The 25,928-nt window shown below is 38.6% G+C and overlaps 1 protein-coding gene across 1 annotated transcript in view; it reads right to left on the reverse strand.

Moving 5' to 3' along the window:
• CNTNAP5 (contactin associated protein family member 5) overlaps nucleotides 1-25,928 on the reverse strand; it is a gene marked incomplete at both ends in the record, with an annotated part of 417,604 nt that overhangs the window by 290,808 nt on the left and 100,868 nt on the right. The window contains 2 exons of the mRNA XM_083349845.1: nucleotides 9,353-9,546; nucleotides 23,922-24,032. Of these exons, the coding sequence (XP_083205971.1) occupies nucleotides 9,353-9,546; nucleotides 23,922-24,032 (305 nt within the window). The remainder of the gene's footprint in view (nucleotides 1-9,352; nucleotides 9,547-23,921; nucleotides 24,033-25,928) is intronic.

Consider the following 25,928-nt stretch of genomic DNA (forward strand, 5'->3'; position numbering starts at 1 on the left):
GCTGCTTATAATCAAATTGTCCATTTTCTTGGATAAGTGTATATTTTCTATAGTTTCTTCGGCTTTTTTGTACACCTGCACTTTGGATTATTTGATGATTTTTCAATTCTGGCATTTATTACATTAGTTCAAATAACTTGTTCTCATGCAGCCAAAATCAAGCCTTCCATTCCTTTTTTTAATGTTGTGAGTCATTACCAGGTTTTATCTTTACCCATTTCCCTCTCAATATTTTGTAGAAATTGACTATGTCATGCTTTTTCTTCTGTTTGTGTTGTTATCAGATTATTTCAATGTTTACTTGTTGTTTCCTGTACATTTAGTAAGTTCCAGCTTTTAACTTGCATTGATTCTTTTTCTCGGCTGTCTTTTACATAATCAGCCAGTGCATGTTTTTCTTCTTTGACAGTTTGTATGATTTGAAGAAAACCTTTGGCTCCATTTCTTCCAGGCAAGTATAATCTATCATATCCCCATATAATATCCCCATTATATGGGGATATAATGCATAATAAATAGTCATTAGTTTGTTGTTGGTTTTGTTGTTGTTGTTGTCCAGTTCATCTTGTATCCATTTAATAATTTTAGCAGGATATCATATCACAGGTATGGTCCAAACCATTGGTGACTTTGATGGTGTTTCCACCATTTTTGCCTTTAGTAATTTTCTCACTCTTTGGATGTATACTTTACGAATCACCTTTTCAGTTTGTCCATGCTTGATGTTATCCAAGTATAAAATGCCCATTTACGTTTACGTTTACGTTTTATTTAATTTATATACCGCCCTTCTCCCTGGGGACTCAGGGCGGTTCACAGGGCATATAAATAAAAATACAATACTATACAAAAGTTAAAACAAAGATTAAATCAATGCCCAATTAAAAAACAATAATACAATCTAAAATGACAATTTAAAACCCAGCTCCCCCATCAGGCCAGACCGGCCAATTCAAACAAATGGGTCTTCAGACCACGACGGAAAGTTCGGAGGTCCGATGCCGTCCGGAGCTCCACCGGCAGTTGGTTCCACAAAGCCGGGGCACCCACAGAGAAGGCTCTCCCCCTGGGGGCCGCCAGTCGGCATTCCCTGACCGGAGGCACCCTGAGGAGGCCCTCTCTGTGGGAACGCACAGGGCGGAGGGGAGTTGAAGCCGGCAGCAGGTGGTCCCCGAGGTACCCCGGACCCATGCCATGTAGGGACTTAAAGATCATAACCAAGACTTTGAACCTCACCCGGAAGACAACTGGTAACCAATGCAGCTCGCGGAGCAAAGGTGTAACATGGGAGTACCGGGAAACTCCCAAGACAACTCTCGCGGCCGCATTCTGTACCAGTTGGAGCCTCCGAGTGGTCTTCAAGGGAAGCCCCATGTAGAGAGCATTACAGTAGTCAAGGCGAGAGGTCACGAGCGCATGAGTGACCGTGCACAGGGCATCCCGGTCCAGATAGGGCCGCAACTGGCGCACCAGGCGAACCTGGGCAAAAGCCCCCCTAGTCACGGCCACTACATGATCTTCTAGGGTAAGCCGTGAATCTAGGAGGACTCCCAAGTTGCGAGCCCTATCCACGGGGGGTAAGAGCTCACCCCCCATAGAAAGAGATGGAACATTTTGAATGTCCCGGGATGCCGGAATGCACTTTACTTGTTACTCACAGGTAACATAACCAACTCCTGGCTTATGGGAATTTCCATTGAAGTTTTCAGTGATGAGGTTAAGTAGAACACCTTATAAAGGAAGAAGCTACAACAACAAGTATAAAAAGTAAACAAGTAAATGGCAAGTTGTAAACGACAAGTACAAGTAAAACCCCAGTCTGCATCAAGACCTGGACTTTGTTATAGTGATGTGCATGTAGTATATTACAATATTTTAGAAATGAGCTATTTTCCTTTGTTCTCTCCCTCTCTACATTGTTTCTAACGTATGGTTTCTTGATAGCTTCTGGAGTGATCTGGGCATATTTCACTTTTTTAAAAAAATACTGGGAATAAAGCTGGCGTCGTTTGCCCTTTCCCTTTCTGCAGCAGTATTACCATTTAGAGGAGCATGTGGTGTATTGTTTTTTACACTGGCCTCATCTGTTCATACGCAGTTGGAAGATACTAAAATCAAAATGGAGGGGGAGTGTTATGACTTTCATTACTTTCTCAGAGTTTGCATTCTATAATTCTGTTCCCCATAAGAAGCTTTTTCTACTTTTGTCAGCATTAAGAGAAACTGCAGTTATCTGTAAGCTATCTATTCCCATGGTGAGCAGTAATAGAAATCAGGAATCACACAGTGTTGTAGAATCACCTGAAGGTTTAATTTTGCTTGGTCTTTTTACTCTAATTTAAAAAGTATTGTATCGTATTTTATTATCTCCTTCCCCCTCCACCCGCAAAGATTTCATTGTTTGCCTCACAGCATTTAGACTGCTGATATCTACCAGCAGTTACAAATGTAACTAGATACCTTGGGAATGTTGATAAGGACAAGAAATGTTTAAAGTACCGATGACCCTGTCCCAAAACTGTGTATGTTGTGCAGTGATTTTAAATTACCCTAGAGTCTATTGTGCAATCTTGTCATGGTTGCTTTTAGCCTGATTACAAACATAGAGAAAGAGTAACTAGGTTACTTAAAGTCTTAAATATAACCAGTGCTTTTTTAAAAAAAAAAGGTGCCAGAACTCTCATCTTGTTAATCTTTTATTTATATAATTTTATTTATATGTTTATTTATTTCTTAATTGGCTTATACTCTTTGATTGCGCTGTGCCCTGTTTGCAACTCTGCTACTTACTGAGAGAAAGTTGGTGAAATCGCTTCCGGGAGGCACAGAAGGAGGAAAGATTGCAGAGAAGTGCACTTACCTGTATACTGGCATTGTGAAGATTCTGGATTTCCCTCTCAGCCTTCCTATCCTAGGAAGATCCAGCAGAGATTGACCAAAAAGTTCATCTCGGGTCTGAATTCCCATGCAGTGAAAAGGAGAGGGCTTGCAACTTCTGGTTGTAGTTATCCACATTTCTGCACACTGAGATAATCGGCCACTTATACAAATACAGAGCCTATCATGCTTTTATATTTATACGTAACAGATACATTACCTGAAAATTTAGGGGAGAAAAAAATGTGCATATATGTATTTTGCTTCTCACTTTAGAAGCATTTGGCATGTCTGCACTGCCAATTGTACTCTCAATTATATATCTATAAATATATCACTCATGACATAATTTTTGGAATGTATAAAAAATTTGAACCAGCCCAGAAGCTCATTTCCCACTGTTTGTGTATATATATATATATATATATATATATATATATATATATATATATATGTATGTATGTATATATATATATATATATATATATATATATATATATATATATATATATATATATATATATATATATATGTATGTATATATATATGTATATATGTATGTATATGTATATATGTATGTATATATGTATGTATGTATGTATATATGTATATATATATGTATATATATATATATATATATATATATGTATGTATATATGTATGTATATATGTATGTATATATATATATATATATATATATATATATATATATATATATATATATATATATATATATATATATATATAAAGTAAACCCTGAAATAGATTTGGAAAGAGCAAGGACTTTGATTAAATGGAAATGTTGCTAAGCATAGAACTATTGAGTTAATTTGTAGCTGTTTCTTCTGTTTTCTTTTTATGTCCTTATGATTTTACATCGCATTTTAAAATCGGCTAAATTGAATAGGAATAAGATTGTGACTGAAAGAATACTAATTCTGAAATATAGTAAATATCTTTAACAAGTAATGTTAAATTTAGCTTTAGTGTAATTTCCTTGCTTACTGGAAATTATATTTCTAAAGCATTAGTATGAATCATTGAAAAGAACAAAGATTTAATATTTATGATTCAAAAATATGTGTGAGAAACATGTTTTTAAAGATCTTTGCAGCTTGTTCTCATATATACCCTGCCAAAGGAATAACTAAAATTATGAAATTTAGAATCTATCAAGTTTCCCTCCCATGGACAGAAGACAATCCATGGGAAATGTGAATCAGTAATCCATAAGCATGATAGGCTCTGTATTTGTACAAGTGACTGATTATCTCAGTGTGCAGAAACATGGATAACTACAACCAGAAGTTGCAAGCCCTCTCCTTTTCACTGCATGGGAATTCAGACCCAAGATGAACTTTTTGGTCAATCTCTGCTGGATCTTCCTAGGATAGGAAGGCTGAGAGGGAAATCCAGAATCTTCACAATGCCAGTATACAGGTAAGTGGACCTCTCGGCAATCTTTCTTCCTTTTGTGCCTCCGGGAAGGGATTTCACCAACTTTCTCTCAGTAAGTAGCAGAGTTGCAAACAGGGCACAGCGCAACCAAAGAAAAAGGTATTCAAATATTTCCCTGTCTTCTCCTTTTCTGCTTCAAGTGGTACGCCTGCTTTTGGGGGGAAAGCGGAGGCATCTATTTCTCGCTTTTTATTTGACGTGAGTGCGGGGCTGCCTTTCCAAGTCAAGGCCCCTCACGGGAGAGGGCGCGGAAAAGGAAAAAGATTCCAGGAAAGAACCGGTGCGCTTGGGATTGCTATAGCAATGGCCTCCTCGTTGGAATTCACGGCAGCAGCCTCCATTATGGACCCCAAGAGGGTGCCGAGGCCATGCTCTGACAGCACAGCAGTTTGATATTACTGCGGGCTGGATGCTAAGTTTGAAATTGACATTTAGGCATGCAAGGTTAGGGATTCCTCTTTTTCCCCCCAGCACTCAGGAATCAGTGGTCACACATTTCTACAAAGGTGAGGGAACAGAACACAGTGGAAGTGTGTATCGTGTTGAGGGCCAGGCACTCCAGGATGGCCATGTCGGTGCATGGGATGAGGCGGTATCGGGGATGCAGGTCCAGCACCGAGTAGGCCACCAGCCTGGCTGACACAGGTGAGCAAAAGGAAGGAGTCCACATGGACTCCCCAGAACCCACCTCCCACTCCTTGTCCTCACTTACCTACTTGAGATGGTGTAGTTGGGCAGCAGGGAGGGGTGCAAAGTTCCTGCCAACTCTCCTTCACTGCAGGCAACTTGCCTGTGCAAAGTTTGCTGGCCGGGTCTTTTGGCGTGCTCAGCAGAATTTCCAATAGGGGGAGTAGCACAACTTGTACAAAAGCTTTTTTTGTGTGTATGCAAAAAAAAAGGTGCTGGAATGCCGTTCTGAGGGTTCTATGAGAAAAAAAGCCCTGAATATAACACAATTATACAAGCAACTTGTAATGTATTGGGTTTTTGTCTTACTAAGAGTATCACATGGGGTTAATTGCTGAAAGGTTGTTTAAGCAGGGAAGCTGGCTAACGGGTCCCAGTTCCTCAGACAACCCATCTCCAGCGCTGCCATTGCTGGCCTCTAGAGCCTATTGGCCACCACCTAGAGGCCAGGGTATAAATAGCTGCATTCACAGCCCTGTTTCCCAGTTCAGTTCCTGCAATTGCTGAACTCACTCTCCTCGTCTCGTCAATCAAGCAACGAACCCAGTATATAACAAAACTGTTTAAAATGTCTCAGCAAAAGAGAGTCAACCACCTTCTGAATTTGGACTTGTGATTATTCCCTCTCCAAAGGGAGCATGGTAGGAAATGGTGAAAGAACCGTCAGCTTCTTGGTTTCCTCTGCACTAGTTCAGGGGTGTCAAACTTGTAACATCACGTGATGTATTGCTATGTATCACGACTTTTTTCCCATTGCTGGAGCTGGGGTGGGCACGGTTTCAGCATGACACATCTGGCCTGCAGGCCAGCAGATTGACACCCCTGCACTAGTTGCACAGACTAAAGTAAATGCTACCATCTCACAAACTCAGCCAACATATGTCATGTGCTAGTACTACATAAGGAGAGGCAATTGATATTAGAAGTGAAGGCTGGGTCACTTGGATTTCACAAACTCAGTCAATATGTTAAGCATCTGCCAATCTATACTTTTAAAAATGCAAAGAAACAATAATGATGATAAGATTTAGTTTGTTTTTTCCTGAATTCTGGAAATGTCAGAGTCCATGTATATTTAATAACTGGCACTCTTGCCCAGAAATTGAGTGATAATATCAACATTTAAAACTGAGTTTGTACACTATATATACCTTTAGCGTAAACTGTTTAGCCATCTTTGGATTTTGAGATGAGTATCAAAGCAAATGCTTAGATCATGAAGCTTTGGAAGGCAATGCATTCAAGACAAAGCTGATGTTTTATCATCCTTATTTGAATAAGCTGAAAGAACCAGTTTCACCTTGGAATGTATAACTTGGATAATTGCCTCTCATCTCCTTAGAAGCTAGATGGGAATATTGCCTGGTGAATGCTGCTGGTTCATTCACATGAAAATGCTGGTGTATTCATTTGCATGAACCAGCCAACAGATTGAACTCTTCGCTGTAGATTTTTCTCTGCAATGAGGTAGATGATAGAGATGGGAAAACCTTTACTTGATCTGCATATCTATGACACCAATCAAATACATCCTGGATTAATACACAGGTTTAAAATTTATCTTGGCACCTCGCACTTCTCTTATCATTTGAAATGCAGATTCCTTGGCAGATGGGAATGAAGCCCCCACTCCACCCTTTTATTTAGCTTTAGAACTCCAAACCCATTACTGCCAACATTGTGCATCAAGCAATGAATTATGGTGATACAATTTCCATATTGTGAAATTAAACCATCTACTAAAATATATGCATTCTCTGTGGTAAGCAAACTACAGTTGCTTTAGTTAAAGGAAAATACTTTCCCTGTTAAAAAAAAAGCCAGTTTGGTGTTGTAATTAAGGCAGCAGGCTAGAAATCAAGACTGTGACTTCTAGTCCAGCCTTAGGCATGAACTCAGCTGAGTGACTTTGGGCCAGCCACTCTCTCAGCCCTAAGAAGCCCACAAGGGCAAACCACTTCCAAAAACCTTTGCAAAGAAATTTTCAGGGACTAGACTCTAGGGCCATGATGGTGAACCTATGGCACGGGTGCCACAGGTGGCACGCAGAGCCCTTTCTGTGGGCATGTACACCATCGCCGTAGTCCTAGGCCTTCTGCTGGGTTTTATAAACCCTTTTTGCTTTAGGCATCCGCTACTGTGTGCAAAAAAAAAGTTCAATTAATCAATCAATTTCAACTTCTCGCAGGGGGAAAAAAATCTCCCAAAGTTGGAATTGATTCATTGAACTTTTTAGTCCCACCCAGTCTGCCATTGCCACTGCAGCCACGCCCACCCAATGGGCCACACCCACCTGGCACCTGACAATACATAAGTGGGTTTTCGGTTGCAGTTTGGGCACTCGGTCTCTAAAAGGTTCGCCATCACTGCTCTAGGGGATCTCCAGGAGTCAAAAATGACTCGTAGCCTCACTCTTCACAATGTATCTGGTCACATTTTTCACTTTTCAAAATTGAAAAAAAGAAATGGGAAAAATTCTGCCCCCCCCTCCCAATGCCTTGGAAAAATCTGCCTACTAAATGTGCACCTTTCGGGGGGGGAATCACAATTTATGCATCTTTTTCTTTCTCTTTTCATTTGAAGCCTTGTGCAGGCTTTTCATTGATAAAATATGTTCTACTTAGTACAAATACTAAAAATTGACCTATGGATATTAAGACAAATAAAATACAGAAACTGTTTACCTAAATTATACCATGAGTTAATATAATTAAGTAATAGAATTCCAGCATAATTCCCATTTAATTAATTCATAGAATTCACATTACCACTGCTCTATTGATCGTGTCAGTTATTAGTAGAATTGAACCGTGTTGGGGAAAAAAATGGTTTGAAAGTCTGTATTTAAATGTTCTGAAGAGAATGGGAAAAGGAATTCTAATAATTTTATTTACACAGCATCTGTTGAGAATGTTCTTAATATTTCACATGTTCTCTATAATCCTCACAACTGCATCAAAGCAGAGAGACAAGCATTATTTATTCCTACATTAATTTTCAGACCTCAGCAGAATTGAGAAAATAACACACTGAGTAATGTCATTGATGAAATATTAATGTTGGCGAAGAGATTCTGGTTCATTTTTAACTATTGTATAACATAATTTCTTGGAACAAAGTTGCTAAAGAGTGGTAAGGTACAAATTAATAAAACTGAAGCACTTACGTACATTTCTTGATCTACAAATGCCCACAACAGATCCAGTGGTGCAGTAACCCACCTATCACAGGTACAGAGTAGAATTCAACTGATTCATTTTCACCTCACAATGAAGTGGACTAATCAAGCACTCCCATAATGCATAATATGTCACATAAAGTCATGTGGGGTTTACAAAACTATCACCAGGTTCATTTACAACATTAAATTATAACATGGGCTTCTTTGGTTTTGCACATGATGTCCAAATTCTTTACATTATATGTGAACTGGGCCACTATTGCTAGATTAAGAAAAAAAAGAGTTAAGCAAACCGGCTTAATATTATCTATAAAAATTACCAAATCTATAGTGCAGTGCACTTTGAGGTGTGTATATGAGGGAAGTCAGCTCCCCAGAAAAGGAATTATTAAAAGGGCAGGAAAATATATTTCCTAAAAAGATATTGTAGAACCAAGAAAGCATGCCCAGTTTTCTTAATAGTTCCAGGTCTCCTTCCCCCAAGCAGAAAACCAGTTCTATAGACATGCAAATGTAAGCCATCAAGAAGGTTGGAGCTAGAAGCTTAGGAAGAGAAAGCTCTAACTTCTACATACTCCAGCCCCAGAAAAGCAGGATGTAACCTATAATAGGATTGACCCACAACCATCAAGAATACCAGAAAGGCACACCTAGACTCAGATCAGAATAAGTGACACAGGAAATACAAAGCCTGAAACAGGAAATAACCAAACAGTAGAGTCCAAGGGTTATAAAAACCCACTCCCCTCATGTGCTCAGTCCTTTTCTGCTGGATCCATCTTTCTGTCTGGCTTTCCTCTGCAATAAACTGTAACCTTCTTCCTAAAGCATTCGCCATGTTGTTTATCCCCGGCTTGGATGGAACCATGATGAAGACTTTTCTTCCAACATATATACTGATTATCCAAATTTCTCATGTAAAATATGTGTTATTTTACATCTTATTTCCATAGCCATAAGCTTTAGACAAATCTCTTTAAAATTTCAGTCCTCATTCTCAATGGTATTGCTATAGAAACTTACCGGTATCTTTTCTATGTAGGTAGATCACATAGAAAGAAAAGTCACAATGATAACTTTATATGATGGAATTTATATGATGGAATTCTGAAGATGGAAAACTGAAATTAGGTAGAGAAGGCCACTTACCCAGATGACGTCCTCCTGTCTGTACTGCTTCCAGTTGTGACCCGTATCACTGAACATTAGACTGTAGCTTGTGGTCCAGTCTGAGCTTCCATATCTTCCCTGAGTAGCAATGCCTGTAATCTCTACTCTGTTTCCCAAATCAACTTGGAGCCATTGATCCTTGGTGGAATCCAAAGGGGACCAGCCACCAGCACCTGAAAGAAAAGATAACCCAGAATGATTCTTCTATTCCTCCACCTACTTTTTATGAATGCTACGTCTGCTAGTAAAATGTTCTGAAGAATGTACTATTAGCCAGAAAGTTCTTCCCTTTTTCCTGATTTCCATTTCTCAGAAACATATCCTCATATAGGCCATAGAGCAGTGGTGGGATTCAGCCGGTTCACACCAGTTTGGCAGAACCGGTAGCTAATTTTTTGTTGCCCAGGCCCAGAATGGACTTCCAGAAGCGGAATCCACACAGAGAACCAGTTGTTCATATATTTGAATCCCACTACTGCCATAGAGGCTTGCCATAAAAGGCCCACTCTAGCAGGAAAATTCATAATCGCTTCTCACCTTGTTTCTACAGATACATCCAGTCCCAAATATCACTGATGTTTGTGTGTGTGCAGTCTGTGTATGTTAGCTCTCTCTCTTAATGCTTTTTTTCTTGTTATCCTCATAAGTGCTCAGGAATCTTGTTTACCAGATATGGACAGCTAGATTCTGTTTACAATCTAGATCAGGCATGAGGAAAACAAGTGAAACTCAGTACTACTCAAATTTGGATGCAGTTCCACAATAAGAAATTACAGTATTAGACATATATGTGTTTGTGTGTACGTTTATGAATGCAGAGGGTACAGAAACGCATACACTTATGAAAGTAACATAAAACTCTGCTTTATACAAGTATACAGTATACATACAGACATATGTACATGCACATATATCTCCTCATGACACATGTACATATATTTTATATATATATATTTTTAAAAAATCCCAAAATACCAATGACATGGAATGAACTGAATTTAAGATTGGAAATTGAGAGAATTTACTATTTTTTTCTTATGTAAAGCTTCCAGCATTTAGATTCGGGACTTTACTTTAGAATATACAGTATATTTTTATAAAACACAGTCTCCAGTGTGTTAAGTTTGGAATTGAAAGAACAAGCAAGCAAGACATACTACTTGTGGTTAGAGATTAGAATGTCAAAGTGAGAAATATTGAGGAAAACATGGTAGAATGTATGGCTTAGGACAGTAATGGCGAACCTTTTAAAGACTGAGTGCCCAAAACCCACCTCAGCCCCCATCCCGCCCGCTCTGCCCCATCCCACCCCCGTTTCACCCACCCCCCACCCACAGGGCCACTCACCACCTCCATGGCCTGCCGCAGATCGCTCAGGCAACCCAGCAGCACCATGGTGGTCGCGCCTTCCACCTGCACCGTGCAACATCAACTGTGCACAACAGGGCATGAGGATGGAGTCTTGTCCCTGCTGCCCGGCTACCATGTCCTTGGGTGTGCTGCTCTGCGCAGGCCGCGCTCAGGGGTGACTCTCCTCCAGGGGAGCTACTGGTGAGGAGGGGGCATGGGGGGAAGCGGGGCCAGGGCAATGGCGTGTGGGCCCACAGAGAGGGCTCTGAGTGCCATACGTTCACCACCACTGGCTTAGTGGTGAAGCAAAAGAAGGGCTTATCTGTTCTGTACCAGCCTGCTACCGGCCCTGCAGGCAGGGACAACCCCTTTTACAAGAAGGCAAGAGGCTGGAATTACGCCTGCCAAATTTATTGCTACAAAAACAAATAGAACAAGACACAAACCAAGAAACAGGAGCTTTTCAAGTGGTTGCCTTTAGCAAACCAGCCCTCCCACGCATTCCCCCTTAAATACAGTTCAGGGCGTGGCTTCTCTCTGCCTCCTTCCGAGGAGCCCCATTGCCTTCCTCTGTTTACTCCTGATTGACTGCCTCCTGCGTCAGGCGTCCTTGAACAGGGCCAGCTGTGGGTCATCTTCATCCACGCTGTCAGGCTCACACAGCTGGGTCTGCGTCGTGACCAGATGAGAGGGGCCTGGCTGAGGGCTCTCATCAAGCTGTCCAATCCCCTCAGCAAGCTCTTCAACACCCCCCTCCTCCTCCTCTGAGTCATCCGACCCAACTGCCAAACCCACAGGCTGACCCTGAATCACAACATTATCAAATTTTCACCAATCCAAGGTTTTCTTTCTTACTAACATAGTCTTCACAATCAAATGATGCCTAAATAGATGGACTTCATAGAAACCAAGCTATCTATGATATTATTGATAAAAGGAGTTTAAGAACTCAGTTATAAGAGCAAAGATGTAGCTGAGGACTAACTGTAGAACAGATCACAAATTGTTCATACCCAAGTTTCAAATTAAACTAAAGTGAAAGAAAAAGGCCAATTAGTTTCCACAATGTGATCTTGATCATATACCAACATTTTCAAAGAGATCAACAGGAATCATTTTGAAAGTTCTGAACCTCATTGAAGGAGGAAGTGTGGAATTAATTTAAATAAGTTGTTAAGGATGAATGTGAAAGCAGACAATAGAGCAGATCAAAAAACAGAAGAAAGCTAATTGGATATCAGAAAAAAAAGGTGGATAAGAAAAAAGAAGCATCAAAGCCAAGACTGTTAAAGATCTCAGGAAGCAACTCAATTTCAGAGAATTGTTAAAAGAGTCAAAAAACAGTATTACAACAAAATCTATAAAGACATCAAAGATAAAAACAGATATGGAAAAATAAGTCTTCCAAATGATGTCAGAACTCAAGACATTCCAACCTCAAATTGGTATGCTGATGGATGCCAATGAACAGATATCATAGGAGGGGAGCCATGTTAATCTATAGCTTTAACTCTGGTTTGTGACTGTAATAAAATATTGACCGATTAGTCTATAGCAGGGGTGTCAAACTCGCAATGTCATGTGACATGATATCATGACTTTTTTTGCATTACCGGAACTGGGGTGGGTGTGGTTTCAGCATGACGGATCTGGTCCACAGACAGGTGGTTTGACACCCCTGGTCTATAGTATCAAAAACAAACAAACAGTAATCTGATAGCATCTTTTCTGACTAATAAATTTTAGTGAAAGGCATAAGCTTTTATTTCACCATAGGAACAGATAGCAGTAAATCCAAAGAAGATCAAAAGTGGAAGGATTATACTGAAATTTTATACAATAGAGATTTCAACATTCAACTACCTTATAAGATATTTAGTAAGAGAACCAAAATTAGTTGTATACTCTTGTCATTATCAGGTCAGAATACTACAAGAATTGTTGGAATATTTGCAAAATCATGGCAAGGAACAGAAAAATGATCATTAAGGTTATGATCAGCTTATACTAATAAATCTGGAGCATGACATAGTGGCCAACAGATTTACAATAGTGACCAGCAATCTACAATACCAATCTCAAAAGACAAGACTTAAGAGAGAGTGGAAGGTATAATACAATATCTTTGATTTCACCTGCAAGCAAAATAACGTTTAGGAAGGTCCAGTGCAGATCAGACAGACCCCAGCCTTAGAAGTGACAATGAGGACACTGAAGTGGTGAACAGTTTCTACCTGTTAGGATGAACTATCAATAGAAAAGGAGCCAGCAGTCAAGAAGTATTCCATAACCCACTGAAGTTCTTGGTAGAGTAGCAATGCAGGCCTTTGAAAAGAGAGATTCAGATACTGTGATGTGTCTATACCTACAAATATCAGAATTGTGCAGGCAATGGCTTTCCCTGTGACACACTACGGAAGGAAAAGTTGAAGTTTGAAGAAGCATAAGTTTGAATTACAGAATCAATGGATGCACCTCTGGAAGATCAGAAAGATCAAGTTAGGGATAGTTTCACCTAGCCAAATTCTAGCTATGTAGTTTCTAAGCACTGACATCACATTGCACTCATTCCAGAGGCATTGAAGCACTTCCGGGTTGAAAGGATTAGCCGGTGACATCACCATTGTCTTGGGGATGCCAAGTTGGGGGCTCCTTTCATGTCCCCCACAAGAGCTGGAGAGAAGGATGGGAGCTCACCCCGCTCCACGGCAGCACTCAGGTCTCAAACATAAGCTTTCTGCACTCTAACCACATAAGCCACCATGCTCCTCCCTCAACTTAATAGCACATAAGCAATTTTCATTTCTTTACAAAGTTACTTACAACTTTCTTTTTTAAAAAATAAATAGATATAAGAGGGGGGTGCACTCTAAAGTCAGTGGTGGGATTCAGCTGGTTCACACTACTTCAGCAGAACCAGTAGCTAATTTTTTTGTTGCCCAGGCCCAGAACAGATTTCCGGAAGCAGCATCCACACAAAGAACCGGTTGTTCACATATTTGAATCCCACCACTGTCTAAAATGCTCAAATTGCAGAAAAAGATAAAATGCTAAGTGTTGTAAGAGTTTTCAAAGTAAAATAGATAAATGAGAGAATTATATATATATATGGATACATATATATATATATTATATATACACACACAAACACACACACATACATAAATACATATACTACAATCAAAGGTGTATGTGTATGTGTGTGTATGTGTATATGTGTGTGTGTGTGTGTGTGTGTGTGTGTGTTTTCTGAGGTTTTTGCGGGTGTCTGTATGTGGACCTTTGGTCATTCGGGTTTTTCCCCACGTAGAAATGAAGGTGTAGGCGCAATGTTTCGATGGAAGCAGAAGCCACCAGCCTGATGATGACGGATGGGATTTTGTCGAAACATTGTGCCTACACCTTCATTTCTACGTGGGAAAAAACCCGAATAACCAAAGGTATATATATATATATATATATATATATATATATATATATATATATATATATATATATATATATATACATATATATATATATATATGTTTGTGTGTGTGTGTGTGTGTGTGTGTGAAATGTTAACTATTTAGATTACCTTGCTAGGCCCCAAACATGGGGCAAATCTTTATTTCCTGTTTTCAGCCTTATCTCAAAGGCCATCGAACAGGCTGTAGTCACACCGGACAGTTCATATATTTGTGTAAATTACTAACAAAGAATTAAGGGAGACTGAAATGCATTTCTAACTCATTAGTTTTCATCAGTCAGCCATACCCTTCTGAGATTCGAACCTGGGCTGATTGCACATTAGGCAGTGTATTTACCTCTTGAGCCACAGGATCTCTCTCGCTCTGTTAGCTTTCTGCAAGGGGAGATATGTGTCAAATGTTAACTATTTAGATTACCTTGCTAGGCCCCAAACATGGGGCAAATCTTTATTTCCTGTTTTCAGCCTTATCTCAAAGGCCATCGAACAGGCTGTAGTCACACCGGACAGTTCATATATTTGTGTAAATTACTATCAAAGAATTAAGGGAGACTGAAATGCATTTCTAACTCATTAGTTTTCATCAGTCAGCCATACCCTTCTGAGATTTGAACCTGGGCTGATTGCACATTAGGTAAATACACTGCCTAATGTGCAATCAGCCCAGGTTCGAATCTCAGAAGGGTATGGCTGACTGATGAAAACTAATGAGTTAGAAATGCATTTCAGTCTCCCTTAAAAAGCCCTGTGTGTATATATATGTGTGTGTGTGTGTGTGTGTGTGTGTGTGTGTGTGTGTGTGTGTAGATCTTTGGTCTTTCGGGTTTTTTCTCACATAGAATTGGAGGTATCAGGGCAACGTTTCGACGAAATCTCATCCGTCATACACACACACACACACACATACACACACACACACACTACAATCTTCTTTTTGTTTTGCTCAATTACTATAGAAAGAACTAAAGGCAAGTTTTTATTTTTTTTTCTTTTCCTCACAAGTATTTTATTGAATATTTTCTCCCTGAGAGATGCAGGGAATCTCTCACAAAAATATTTGCTGAATTTTTTTGGCTTGCTCAAAGAATGCTATACTTTCTTTCTTGCCATATGTTTCAGCATTCCCTTGTGATATATAAACTCCAGAGAGCATATGCCAGTTGTTAAGGCCCAGGAAAGTTTATTACTACAACATTAACTATAGCATGTAGCAGCAATAAGGTAGGAACAGGTTCAAAGCTCAGACTGAACATTACACAAAAGACATATTTCAATTACTTGATTCCCTTATTAATAGCTGTTCATCAATTCTGTTTGGTTTTATTGTTCTGCTTAGATTCCCCATTTCTGTTGTCTGCAATATTCTCAAATCTCCTACAAAACTACAGTACTTATTTACAATATAAACATGCCAATATATTTTTCCTTTCCTTAGTAAAGTAGAGACAAGGCACAAAAACACAAATTCTGCCAGAGATTCATGTTCAATGCTCACCACAAGTTGGATGTTTTGTGTGGTCTGAGCGCTGTCCATTTTTAATGATGATGTGGTTTTTTAAAGAGGGAACTATATTAGAACATGAAGTTACTTAGTGTAAACCATATACGGGTGTGTGTATATACATGAATGGATGTATGGATGATTTTTTGGGGGATGGATATGCCTATACTAGAGGCTTCTTCTGTACATTAAAGCAGGGGTGTGCAACTATGGTCCCTTTATGACCTGTGGACTAAAACTCTTAGAATTCCTGAGCCAGCCATGCCACGCTGGCTCACAAATTCTGGCAAGTCCAGAGGTCATAAAGTAGCAGTGTGAAACTGCCAGCCAGTGGGCCGGATGTGTCATGCAGAAACCGTGCCGACCCCATTGCCAAGAATGGAAAAAAAGTCATGATATGTCGTGACACATCACATGATGTTGCAAGTTTGACACTCCTGTCATAAAGGAACCATAGTTGTACACCCCTGCATTACAATCTCCTACTTTGCTGCAGGTTTGGATTCCAAGCTCAGCAAGAATCGCTGAGTAACTGAGTCCAAAGGGCACACACGAAGTCCAGGAAAACATTCCAGGAGTCAAATAGGCCAAGTAAACATAGGGCAAGCACACAAGACACAGAACTTGGTACATTGCTCCAGCAACACTCAAATCCTCAGGGTGGGGTTAAGTAGGCAACACTAGTGTAGCCCTTCATGAAAGGTGAGGTTGCCTCCTCACAAGTAGTCTAGCTGACCATTATTGTGCCTGTCTCCTCTCTGCTCTGCATGTCCTTGGATTAGGAGGTGGTGTGGACTCCATCTCTTTCTCATTACTAACAGGCAGCAGCTACTCCGGTCCTTGCCTGGAGCCTCCTGGCCAAATTGTGGCAGCTGTGACTCACTTCTCTCAACCTCAGTCTGTCACTGGTCTGATCGACCCAGCTGAGGCTGCTCCATCAGGCTAGCATTCTCTGAGACCCAATCCTGACCAATACTCATCTCCACACTTTCTTTGCAAAGTACTATATTTACAATCACAATAGATAATAATAATAATAATAATAATAATAATAATAGTAGTAGTAGTAGTAGTAGTAGTAGTAGTAATAGGTTGGAAGGGACCTTGGAGGTCATCCAGTCCAACCCCCTGCTCAGGCAGGAAACCCTATACCATTTCAGACAAATGGCTGGCCAGTCTCTTCTTAAAAACTTCCAGTGTTGGAGCATTCACCACTTCTGGAGGCAGGTTGTTCCACTGGTTAGTTGTTTTAACTGTCAGGAAGTTTCTCCTTAGTTCTAGGTTGCTTCTCTCCTTGACTAGTTTCCATCCGTTGCTTCTTTTTGTTTTATTTTCTTTTTATTAAAGAGTTTTACAAAAAAAAATCAATACATATCCCCAAACTGAAATATTTCTTTCTTGTGAATGATCCTTCAAATAAGCAGAAATCTTAGACATTTCTGCAAGATTCGATACTTTAAACACCCATTCTTCTATGGTAGGCAAACTATCCTTCTTCCAGTATTGCCCCACCAGTAACCGTGCTGCTGTTATCAAATTCAACATCAAATTGGTTTCTTTAACATCACAATCTACAACAATGCCCAATAAAAACAATTGCGGAGAGAACTTTATCTTTCTCTTAAAAATCTTTTGAATGTTCCACCAAATTTTAACCCAAAAAGCTTTTATGTTTCTGCAAGTCCACCACATATGAAAATAGGTGGCTTCTAAACTACCACATCTCCAGCATTTAGACTGTAAGTTAGGATACATGTTAGACAACTTTTTGGGATCCAGATGCCATCTATAAAACATTTTATAAAAATTTTCTCTTAAATTTTGAGCCTGAGTAAATTTAACATTTTTAACCCAAATTACCTCCCAAGTATCCAACGGAATTGGTTCCTGGATATTTTGTGCCCACTTTATCATACAATCTTTAACTAATTCTGTTTCCAAATCCAATTCAATTAAAACATTATATATCCTCTTTATATGTGCACAATTTAAATCTCTAATTTGTTTTACTAAATTTTGATCTGTAATTGTGATGCCAACCTTCTGATCCAACTTCCACCTAGCTTTCAATTGGGTATATTGAAACCAAGAGTAACTTATGTTTTCTTGTCTTAACTCATCTAATGATTTAAGTTGCCATTCATTCCCTTCCAATCTAAATAATTCCTTATAGTAAATGATATCCAAACTCACTCCCATAGATACACCTTCTATCGCGTGTCCAGGAATTCCCCAAATTGGTATTTTATAATTTAACTTATAATAATACTTTTTCCAGACACATAACAAGGCACTTCTAAGAATATGAGATTTAAAAGCCCTATCCACCTTTTTATCATAAAGCAAATATGCATGCCATCCATATACCAAATCCCAACCCTCAAGGTGAAGTATTCTCTTATTAGTTAAATTAAGCCAATTGCTAACCCATGTCAAGACCACCGCATCATAATACAGTTTCAAATTCAGCGCCTTGAGTCCCCCTCTTTCCCTAGCATCTTGTAAAATCTTAAATTTAACTCTTGGTTTTTTCCCCGCCCAAATAAATTTATTAATACCCTTCTGCCATTCATCAAGGTTGGCATCCTTTTTCAATATAGGTATCATTTGAAACAAAACGAGAAACTTCGGCAGAACATTCATTTTAACAACTGTGATTCTTCCCAGTAAAGATAATTGTAATTTTTTTCCAATTATTTAAATCCCTTTGTATCTTCAACCATAATGTTTCATAGTTATTCTTATATAATTTTACATTTGAAGCTGCAATATACACTCCCAAATACTTAACCTTTTTTACTATTTCAAAACCTGTTAATTTAATTAACATTTCCCTTTCACTCATAGATATATTCTTAGATAATATCTTAGTCTTATTACTATTCACCTTAAACCCAGAAACCTTACCATACTGAGTTATAATTTCCATCAAATCTATAACCGATTGTACTGTCCATCCGTTGCTTCTTGTCCTGCTTTCAGGTGCTTTGGAGAATAGCTTGGCTCCCTCTTCTTTGTGGCAGCCCCTGAGATATTGGAACACTGCTATCATGTCACCCCTCACCCTTCTCTTCATTAAACTACACATACCCAATTCCAGCAACCGTTCCCTATATGTTTTAGCCTCCAGTCCCCCAATCATCTTTCTTGCTCTTCTCTGTACTCTTTCTAGAGTCTTGACATCTTTTTTACATCGTGGTGACCAAAACTGGATGCAGTATTCCAGGTGTGGCCTTACCAAGGCATTGTAAAGTGGTAATAGTACTTCATGTGATCTTGATTCTATCCCTCTGTTAATGCAGCCTAGCACTGTGTTGGCTTTTTTGGCAGCTGCAGCACACTGCTGGCTCATATTTAAGTGATTGTCCACTAGGACTCCGAGATCCCTTTCACAGTTGCTACTATTGAGCAAGGTACCACCTATACTATACCTGTGCATTTGATTTTTCCTGTCTAAATGTAGAACCTTACTTTTTTCACCATTGAATTTCATTTTGTTAGATAGCACCCAGTGTTTGAATCTGTCCAGATCCTCCTGTATTTTAAGCCTATCTTCTAGAGTATTGGCTATTCCTGCCAGCTTGTTGTCATCTGCAAATTTGATGAGTTCCCCATCTATCCCCTCATCCAAATCGTTAATGAGGATGTTGAAGAGCCCTGGGCCCAGAACAGAGCCCTGGGGCACCCCACTACACACTCCTCTCCATGTAGATGCAGTTCCATTGAGGTTCACATGCTGAGTACAGCCTGTCAGCCAGCTACGAATCCATCTGGTGGTGATGCTATCTAACCCACATTTTTCTATCTTATCAAGTAGTAAAGTTTGCAAAGTACAGTACTTAAAAAGCAGAGCAGTTCCCAAAGTTACTATAGAGTAACAAAAATATTTAAAATACTTGCAGAAGCAGTCCTCAAGCCCAGGCAGCAGCAAATTCTCCACACAACACCAAAAAAGCAAAAGCAAACTGGTGCTCTCAGCTCAGCTCTTGTTTGGCCATGTGACCAGGGACAAAAAAAACACACACCTTCCGGCTTCAGGAAATTTAATTGGTAACCCGGTCTAGGCAAGTCACAGAGTTAAAATAGCCACCTATAGCAGTAACTGAATCCAAGTCGCATGGCTACAGAGGGCTCTTTTTGCTTGCAATTTTGAATTTCTAAATGTAAGTACCCTTTCTGAATAAATTCATTTTTGTGAATTTATGATTTTTTGTGAATTTTTGTAGTTACATTCATATTTCAACTATGTTATAAAATTATAGTATAACTATTTTATTTTTTTAATCATTCAGAGAATCTTGCCAATGCATGGCAAAAAACTCCAGTTAATAACTAAATAATAAAAACATGATTGCATTACAGTTGGGGAGCTACAATTGAGAGGCAATTGATATAGCTACTAATCAATCTCCTTCTCTAACTGTTCCCATCTGTAACATCAGGTAGCCTCTGCCTATAGCCACCCAGACCATCACAAGAAAACTTAATCTCATTAAGGCAATTGATCTTTTCACTGAATGTAATAGAGAGTAGATATTTAATAGCATATTGTTTTTGAATCAAGAAGCTACCTAGTTTTGAATTCATGAGAAACTGGATTTCAACCATTTATGCCTAAGACCATAACACTGCACATAAAAACATTCCATCTAAACCAAGAGCTATTTAGTCTTACAATCTTTTTGTTCTGTAGCAGGAAACTTGTTAATAATGGAAGCTATAATCTTTCAGATGTGATAAGCTAAGTTTCTTCATAATTAAAACCAGCAAAAATGATCTTGCTTTTCTTATTGCAATTAATATTTCTTTCTAGTATGATAACCATTTGTATTTGCTGTCTCCAACTAAATATAAAGATATTCTGGTCTCTTGTTATGATGTCTGAAAGGCTTTGATTCCTAATATATCTGAAATGTCTACAAGAAATATTTTGGGTATCATTAAAAACAACTGAGCTTCCAAAACAGTTTCCAGTTTGTGACTAGACATTGCATATTCACTCAACATAAATGACAACTGACTAAGTATGGTGATCAATCCACATTCTGGATCATTGTTTTCACACATGTGCCAGTTGGAAATGAATGCACGTAGCATAACATGAATCTTGGAGCAGCCTGATTTTGGATTAAATACAGCTGATGTTGGCTAAGAGAAGCTGTTTTGTTGTGCAACTGGACAAGCTCACAGTCACCACTCAAAATATTGCCCTGGAGCTCAGGTTGTCATTCCAGTTGCCAGATACCACCAAATGATTCCTCAGGAGACAAATGCATCTTGATAATCACCAAAATAGTAGCCAATCTGGAACAAATTTCTGATATGTGTGTGGGGGGAGGCATGCATTTGCTCCCATCCGTATCATTTATCCAATTCAAGCATTTTATATTAATTTTGTATTTCAGGATGTTTTTTTTTAAAAAATAGCATTTATTGAAGATTTTTTTCTTCAAAGTAAAAATGCAAAAAAAATCAACAAACCCATAAAGTTGATTTTTTTTTCATTTTCAGCAAAAAGTTTATAAAGGGTTTCCAGTCACTGAGAAATGTAGTTATTGTCTTTTTCCCTAATCAAACATGTAAATTTTCCCATCACTGCTAATTCTGTCATCTTTTAAATATGTATTTCAGGATGTTGTAGTGTTCTAAGAGAAGGCCCATTTTCTACATCACTAGACAGAGGGATGGGAAGAGGGAGAGCAATGTAGAAATTAAGGTGCTGGACTACAAATGGGGAAACCTACCTAATCCTCTTTTAGTCACACAAACCAAGTATTAAATTTCAATTCAATTTATTATTACAGCCAAAGGCCAACACATAAACATTCAAATAAAACAAAACTAAACAAAACCAACACAAGAAGACATAGCAATATATTATAATTAATGATGTAATCAATGGATGACCAAAGTCTGCCTAGTTTTACAGACAGTATAACAAAAACTAGCTAACTTCAGAAAAACAGTCATACTGATCTCACAATAAAAATACATTGAGTACAGTCTAATGCTAGATAAAAACATGTAATAAAATTAATTACAAAAGATTATTTAAAAGATCTAAAATATTTATGCTTCTGGCGAATCCCCAGTGCTGCTGCGCAGAATCTAGCCACCTGCGCCCTGATCACTGCCTGCTCGTCCTTAAGCAGCCACTGGAGATAAATACTTTCCGAACGACCAGGATACCTATCAATTATGGTGAGGATATGTTTTTTCCGAATAGCTCTATAGAAGGAACATCGAAGGAGTATGTGTCCAATGGTCTCCACCTCTCCTGAGCCACAGGAGCAGTGTCTTTCAGCCAATGGTGTCTTTTTATACTTGCCGTATAGGACGGCTGATGGAAACGCATGGTCACAAACCAAGTATGTTATTCTGGACCGGCCACTTTCTCTCTCCTCAAAACTGGAGTATTGGAAAAGATTTATCTACCAATTTGCACTGGACCAGCACAGTAGATTACAGCCTGTAACCTTCAATGAAAACATCTTTATTTTTCATGGATTCATGTATATGAATATTAGTCTGAAATTAGTAATGTGTGCACAGACATATACATATAATAATTGAGACAAGCAGTAGAAACAGAATGAGTCAAATAGCTATCAGTACATAAGTAAGGCATTGCATGTGCACTTTATAAGAAAAGCCATGCAAAGGATTTATTCATTCACTTATAAAGTTATTAGACTAACAAAAGAGGACACATCCTAAAAAAGAAGCCTGCAGAAATCTAGGTAAGATATCCATGAAAAAGGTGAAATGTTCAGTTGTAGTATGGTTAATGGAAAACTTCCACCAACTTTGAGACTGTAATATTTATTCCTTAATCAGTTGTGAATAGATTGTTTTTAATCTTGTTTTAATGACATAAGAGTACTGCCTCCTTCTCAACACAATTTTGGTCAAATTGGTTGTTTCCTTTCCTCATCAATGCTATCTAAACTCCTAGGATTAAGAAGCTATGACGAGTGAGAAATAGTTATTGCTAAACCAAGGCAGTTTGGAACAAATGCTGGTTAGTTTCCATACTAGTAAAAAAAATGCAGAAATGGATTAGAAAAAAATATGTTTCAAATTATGTGCAACTGATTGTTACGATCAATTTCACAATGGATCCTATTGTTCTTCAATTTCTTTCTCTTTCTATCAATATTTCCAAAGTTAAGTTAGCCCCAACTTTGGGAATTTCTAAGAGAACTTTGATTGACTCAAGAATGTATACATTACCATCAATGTGTGGAATTAAACATTTCATAGAATGCCTAGGAAATCTATAGAATGCCAAAAATGGGACATCAAAGTATGAAACACAATATTTCACACTTTTCCTTGGCATTCTATACAATGCCAAAAGACAAACTGGCTGTCAGACCATCAAACACTCTGAATACAGCCATGTTTCTTTGTTTTTCGGCTGCCACAGCAAAGGGAGGGGGGAAGATGCATTCTTATACTGTAGTTTAGTCAAAACAATAACTTTCTTGTGGGAACCAAGGTCAAACAGCTGGAGCTACTGTTAGGAAGCCGCCAAAGGTGTTAATTGGGGATTGTGATTTATGACACAAAAATGGGTGAGTTCAGCTTTTAGTTTGTAACCTTTTTTGGGGGGGTAGCTTTTAATCTTGGTTTCACCAAGATTGAATAATAATAAGATTGAATAATGTAGCCATTAAAAGTGTTTCTTGAGGAAAGCAATTGCTTCAGAGTTCTTATTTCTAATGGTCTCATCTATCGGAACCATGACGTTGGCAAAGTATAAAATACTCCCACTAAAATGCCATTCTAACTTTCCTTGTTACAACAAGTAAGTTAATAACTAGTCTTTTTATCTTGGTTTTTTCTACTAGGAAAGTTCTGTACTTTATTTTGCATTTCTTCTTTCATTTTCATATATGTCCTTTCAATAAAGGGGTAGCGTGAAGAATCACGAAAAGGGTAAGGGTGAGGGTTCCCTTACCCTTTTCATGATTCTTTTTTCATACTTTGCCTAAATAGTTCTTGTCATTCTGCATAATCCCTAGGTATTATATACAATGCTAGGGAAAATATATAGCATACTAAAATATCACAGACATGTCATACTTTGCCTAAATGTCATACATTCTATAGATTTCCTGTGCATTCTACACAATGCAAGCTTTTCACACATTGCCGGTAATATATATAAAAATGCAGTAGAGAATTATACACCATGGCAGCATAATGACACTCTGTGATCTTACCATCCCGTCTGATGAGTTTTGCAAAGCTGGGACTGTGGTTATTGGAGAGTTTGGACGAACTGTCAAAAGCTGATGCAGGTAATGACAGTACCAGTGGCTCTTCGCAATTATCTACAAAACAAGAAAAAATATAGAAAGCATGAAATATAGTGGAAAAATCTTTTGGCTTATCAGGATTGTTTCATACACACACACACACACACACAGAGAGAGAGAGAGAGAGAGAGAGAGAGAGAGAGAGAGAGAGAGAGAGAGAGAGAGAAGGTATCTTATCAGCGTGCCTGCTTCTTTCTAATTAATGAATTACCTTAAAAGAAACAAGCTTGATAATAAAATTCTCTGCAAAAATATGCATGATATATATAACATTTTCCTCAACAGTTTTCAATAGATGTGGTGTGAAATATTCCATTTTATCTCAAAAAGAATATAGACTTGTAGGTCTAACTTCCTAAGATCATGTTTCAAAGGAGGACTCAAATTTGTGAAGCCAGAAAAGTGGGCAGAAGGGTCTTTTGGACAGGTGAATAGTACAAAGTACAAGATCACCATGTCTTATTGGGAGGAAGGGTTGTTCCTCAGGAGAAAAGGCTGTGGGAGCAACTTTCACGAGTGGCTTACAATCTTCCCAGTTGATTTTCCTTATGGGAAGAGACAGAAAAGTTTGCAAACGGTGAACATATGGCCACATGGGACGTTGCAACCATTGTCATTGTGATCCAGTTGTCAAGAATCCAAATTGTGACCATGTGACCAAGAGACACTGCAATAGCCACAACTTTGAGTACCAATCATAAGCGCTTCTAGTTCAGTGCCACTTAAGTTTTAATGGTCTCTGAACAAATGGTCATAACCTGACCACCTTCTTTTTTGCTACTTAGTGGCCATCAGTTCAAACAATTGACTGGTTAGCCCATAATTTCAAGGACTGAAAGAAGTTCAGATATGGTACAAAGAGAAAGAAAAAAAGGAAAAAATGCAGAGCAATGTGATGCCAACTAGAAGAGACTTTCTACATACAATACAATACTGGGCATGATTGGAATTTCACCTGTAGGAACCACTAATCATAGTCTTTAGAATGTAGTCCATTAAAACTGTACGGACAGCAGTGTAGAAGAGACCCAGGGGCACTGTAAGCACATGATTGTGGGGCAGCAACATTCAAGTGGTACTTTTTTCTGTTTTATTCTTAAAATGCACAGGGCTTTGCACCTTGTTAATATTCTTCTGGATGGCTGATGGTGTATTAAATCTCCAAATAGAAAACACATTATTAGAAAAAGAAATTAAACAGCAGTCAGTATATAATGTGCTAGAGGCTCATTCGTCTAGCAATCAATAATAGACAATACCTTGCCTCTCACTCTCCATCCCCCGACTCTGTACAGAAGAATAGTATGATTGATGGTATTGAAAGCAGTAACACCCTAGTTAACATCGGCCCATCACTATCTCCAGTGTCCTACATTAACTATAACAGATGAAATAACCCTCAGCCAGAAAAAAAATGTTAAGTCCATGTCCACTGGAGTTACATCACTGAATAAGTCCAGAAAGATAAATGAAACTGAAAAAAAATGTCTTCTACTTAACATAGCTGGTCTAACGACAGCTATAACAAGCAGGCTGCCCTTTCAAAAGTCCACTGGCCCACTCTCACTGACATTCCCTGCTGCTGCCTGAATGACCATGTCCTCCAGCCACCTGTACAGTTGTTTTCAAGCCAATTCTAGATTGGGAAGCTAGTATCACAAAGCATCTGTGCTCATGGTCTTTATTTGCTCACTGCACCAAACGAAAGATGTGTGTACTCTTGATTTTTGGCCTATTAAGGTACATAAACATAAACACTCTTTGGAGGATCATGATTTATATTTCCAGTACAGTATTGTAAAAACTCAGCCAGTGATGTGTTAATTGAACAAAAAATGTTAATTTAGCACAGTCTGTGGAATGGGTCAATATTAAGTAATAGGCTCTTGGACTTTCCACAAGCACAAAACC

The sequence above is a fragment of the Vipera ursinii genome (assembly GCF_947247035.1).
Source record: "Vipera ursinii genome assembly, chromosome: 1".
In the NCBI taxonomy this organism is placed as follows: Eukaryota; Metazoa; Chordata; class Lepidosauria; order Squamata; family Viperidae; genus Vipera; species Vipera ursinii.